Source organism: Microtus ochrogaster, chromosome 24 (genome assembly GCF_000317375.1).
Source record: "Microtus ochrogaster isolate Prairie Vole_2 chromosome 24, MicOch1.0, whole genome shotgun sequence".
In the NCBI taxonomy this organism is placed as follows: Eukaryota; Metazoa; Chordata; class Mammalia; order Rodentia; family Cricetidae; genus Microtus; species Microtus ochrogaster.
In genome coordinates, this window is record NC_022024.1 from 35,836,587 (window position 1) to 35,839,055 (window position 2,469).

At 53.2% G+C, this 2,469-nt stretch overlaps 1 protein-coding gene across 1 annotated transcript in view; it reads left to right on the forward strand.

The window, feature by feature from the left end:
* Positions 1–2,469, forward strand: part of Rfx4 (regulatory factor X4) — a 151,209-nt gene that overhangs the window by 107,839 nt on the left and 40,901 nt on the right. Inside the window, exon 11 of the mRNA XM_005358245.2 lies at positions 541–685. Within this exon, the coding sequence (XP_005358302.1) occupies positions 541–685 (145 nt within the window). The remainder of the gene's footprint in view (positions 1–540; positions 686–2,469) is intronic.

Here is a 2,469-nt window from a genome sequence, read left to right on the forward strand (position 1 = left end):
CATTTCCTTAAGTGTCTTTCAGCCATTTTAGATTCCTCTGTTGAGAGTTCTCTGTTTAGGTCTGTACTCCATTTTTTATTGGATTATTTGTTCGTTTGGTGACCAATTTCTTGAGTTCTTTGTATATTTTGGAGCACTGATGATACAGTTATGTGAAAAATATTTATTGTGAAATTTCTGACCCATTGGGCCCAGGGTGGCTGGAGCAGTTCCTCAGTGTGGTCCTGTCCCTTTTCTGGCACCGGAGACACACAGGTTATTGTTGGGGTCAAGAGTAGAGGGAACGGGAACAAGAGCAGGGTTTGACCTGTTGCAGGTCACCGTAGTGGAGAAAAAGAAGGGGGAGGAGAAAGCCTCGGGAAGAAGGAGTGTCTCTGTGAATTTTTCAAGTCATGGTATCACCATTGTTTTTTAAAATTGAGTTTCCCTGGATCTCCGAGTATCTACAAAATGCAACAAGCATACCCGCTCAGAAGGCACATGGGGGACAGAGAGGCGGGCTTTTAACTGGGAGCTCTCGACGGTTGGATTGCATTATAGGCATCTCGGACGGTGATCCACAGCGCGGACATCACGTTCCAGATGCTGGAGGACTGGAGGAACGTGGACCTGAGCAGCATCACCAAGCAGACTCTCTACACCATGGAGGACTCCCGGGATGAGCACCGCAGACTCATCGTTCAGTGTAAGGTGTCCCCTGGGGCTGCAGTCCTTCTCTTTCGGTTTTTAATTGATAAATAGTCAAGTGGTATTCCCACCCTGCCCCCTTCCCTGGGTCCCATTCTTCTATTGTTCCTGTTAAATGGCTCGGCCCAGACAGGAGGGCTAATTTACTTAAGAGGATATGTGTCAACATGGCTGATGCCATTGGGCAGCACACAATGTCATACAAAGGACCCCGCATGTGACCCTGAATGCCACGCATACCTCCAAGGCAGTGACAGAAAGGCTGGGAACTGAAACGTACAGCCTGCCTTGGTGTATGTCGGTATAGAGCTAGCTGGACAAGCTGCCTGTGTGTCAGTGACCATGTGACAGTGAGGGTCATGTGACCATGAGCCAGGCCTCCCCACTCCCACCCCTCCCCACCACACGCGCGCGCACGCACACACACACACACACACACACACACACACACCATGCACATTGAAGTTTGAGGAGACGTGAATGGGTGGCGAGTTGCTCCCATGCACATGCATTCATGGCCGTAGGGATAACGACTTCCTGCAGTGCAGGCAGCCCCCGTGTGGGTGGGAGTTTGCTCCCCAGAGTGAAACAACACAGGGACACCACCTTAGATACGCCTGTTCCTCCTCTGAGCCTTGGCCCAGCTGACTGCTCGGTGCGTGCCTCACTTTGCCAGCCTTCCTTTCCTCAGAAGGGCAGCAGGGCGCACACTCAGGTGGAGTAGTCAGTTCCCCTCAGAGGTTCCAGGGAGGGTGCGCTGAAGGCAGACGGTCCGAGACCCATCCCTTCTGTGTGGGGTAAATTACATCATGGCTCCAGTGCCCACCAGGAGGAGGGGTCTATTCAGAAATGCACAGGCCCCTTGAGTGGCAGGGTCTGCACCTCCACACTGTTGTCCCAGGGGATCTCTGTCTTCTGCCGGCTCGTCTAAGCCTGGGCTGTTTATGACCCAACATCCTCTGAGAGTCCCCATTAGAGGGCACTTCCTTTCAAGGCCTCTCAAAGGCCAGCAGAGCCCTAAATATCTGAACCTGGCCTCCACTGGACCCCAGCCTTAACCCAGGTTCTTTGTCCTTCTCCCACACGGTTGCCCACTTGTCTGCTACTGCGTCTTAGGGGGAACCGCTGAGAAGATAATGCAGTTTATCAGACGCCAGTTCTCTGCCAAGTACTCTATCAAACCCACTGTGTGTGATGTCATCAATTCTGCTTCACAGCCACATGGGGGACAGTCTCCTGTCACTCCCGTTTTACATCTGAGAAAACTCAGCTCCGGAGAGTTGACGGGCTTCCCCAGGGTCGTGTGATCACTGCGTGGCCGTGCTAGGCCTAGAACCTGCTCCTTGTGTCATCTCCAGCCCGGGGCAGCTCTGCTGGGAAAGAGCAGAGGGGACCAAAATTGTAAAGTGGGGCTGAGCTTGGGAGGGTACAGGGTCTTCCTGAGCACTTTCTGTTGGGATTCTTTCTGTTTGTTTTCATCGCTTGTGCGTGTCTGTGTGTGCGTGTCTGTGTGTGTGCGCGCGCCTGTGCGTGTGTGTCTGTGTGTGTCTGTGTGTGTGTGTGCGTGTGCGTGTCTGTGTGTGCGTGTGCGTGTCTGTGTGTGTACGTGTGTGTGTGCGCGCCTGTGCGTGTGTGTGTCTGTGTGTGTGTGTGCGTGTGCGTGTCTGTGTGTGCGTGTCTGTGTGTGCGTGTCTGTGTGTGTGTGCGTGTGTGCGTGTGTGTGTATGTGTGTGTTTGTCTGCACGCCTGTGCGTGTGTGTCTGTGTGTGCGTGTCTGTGTGT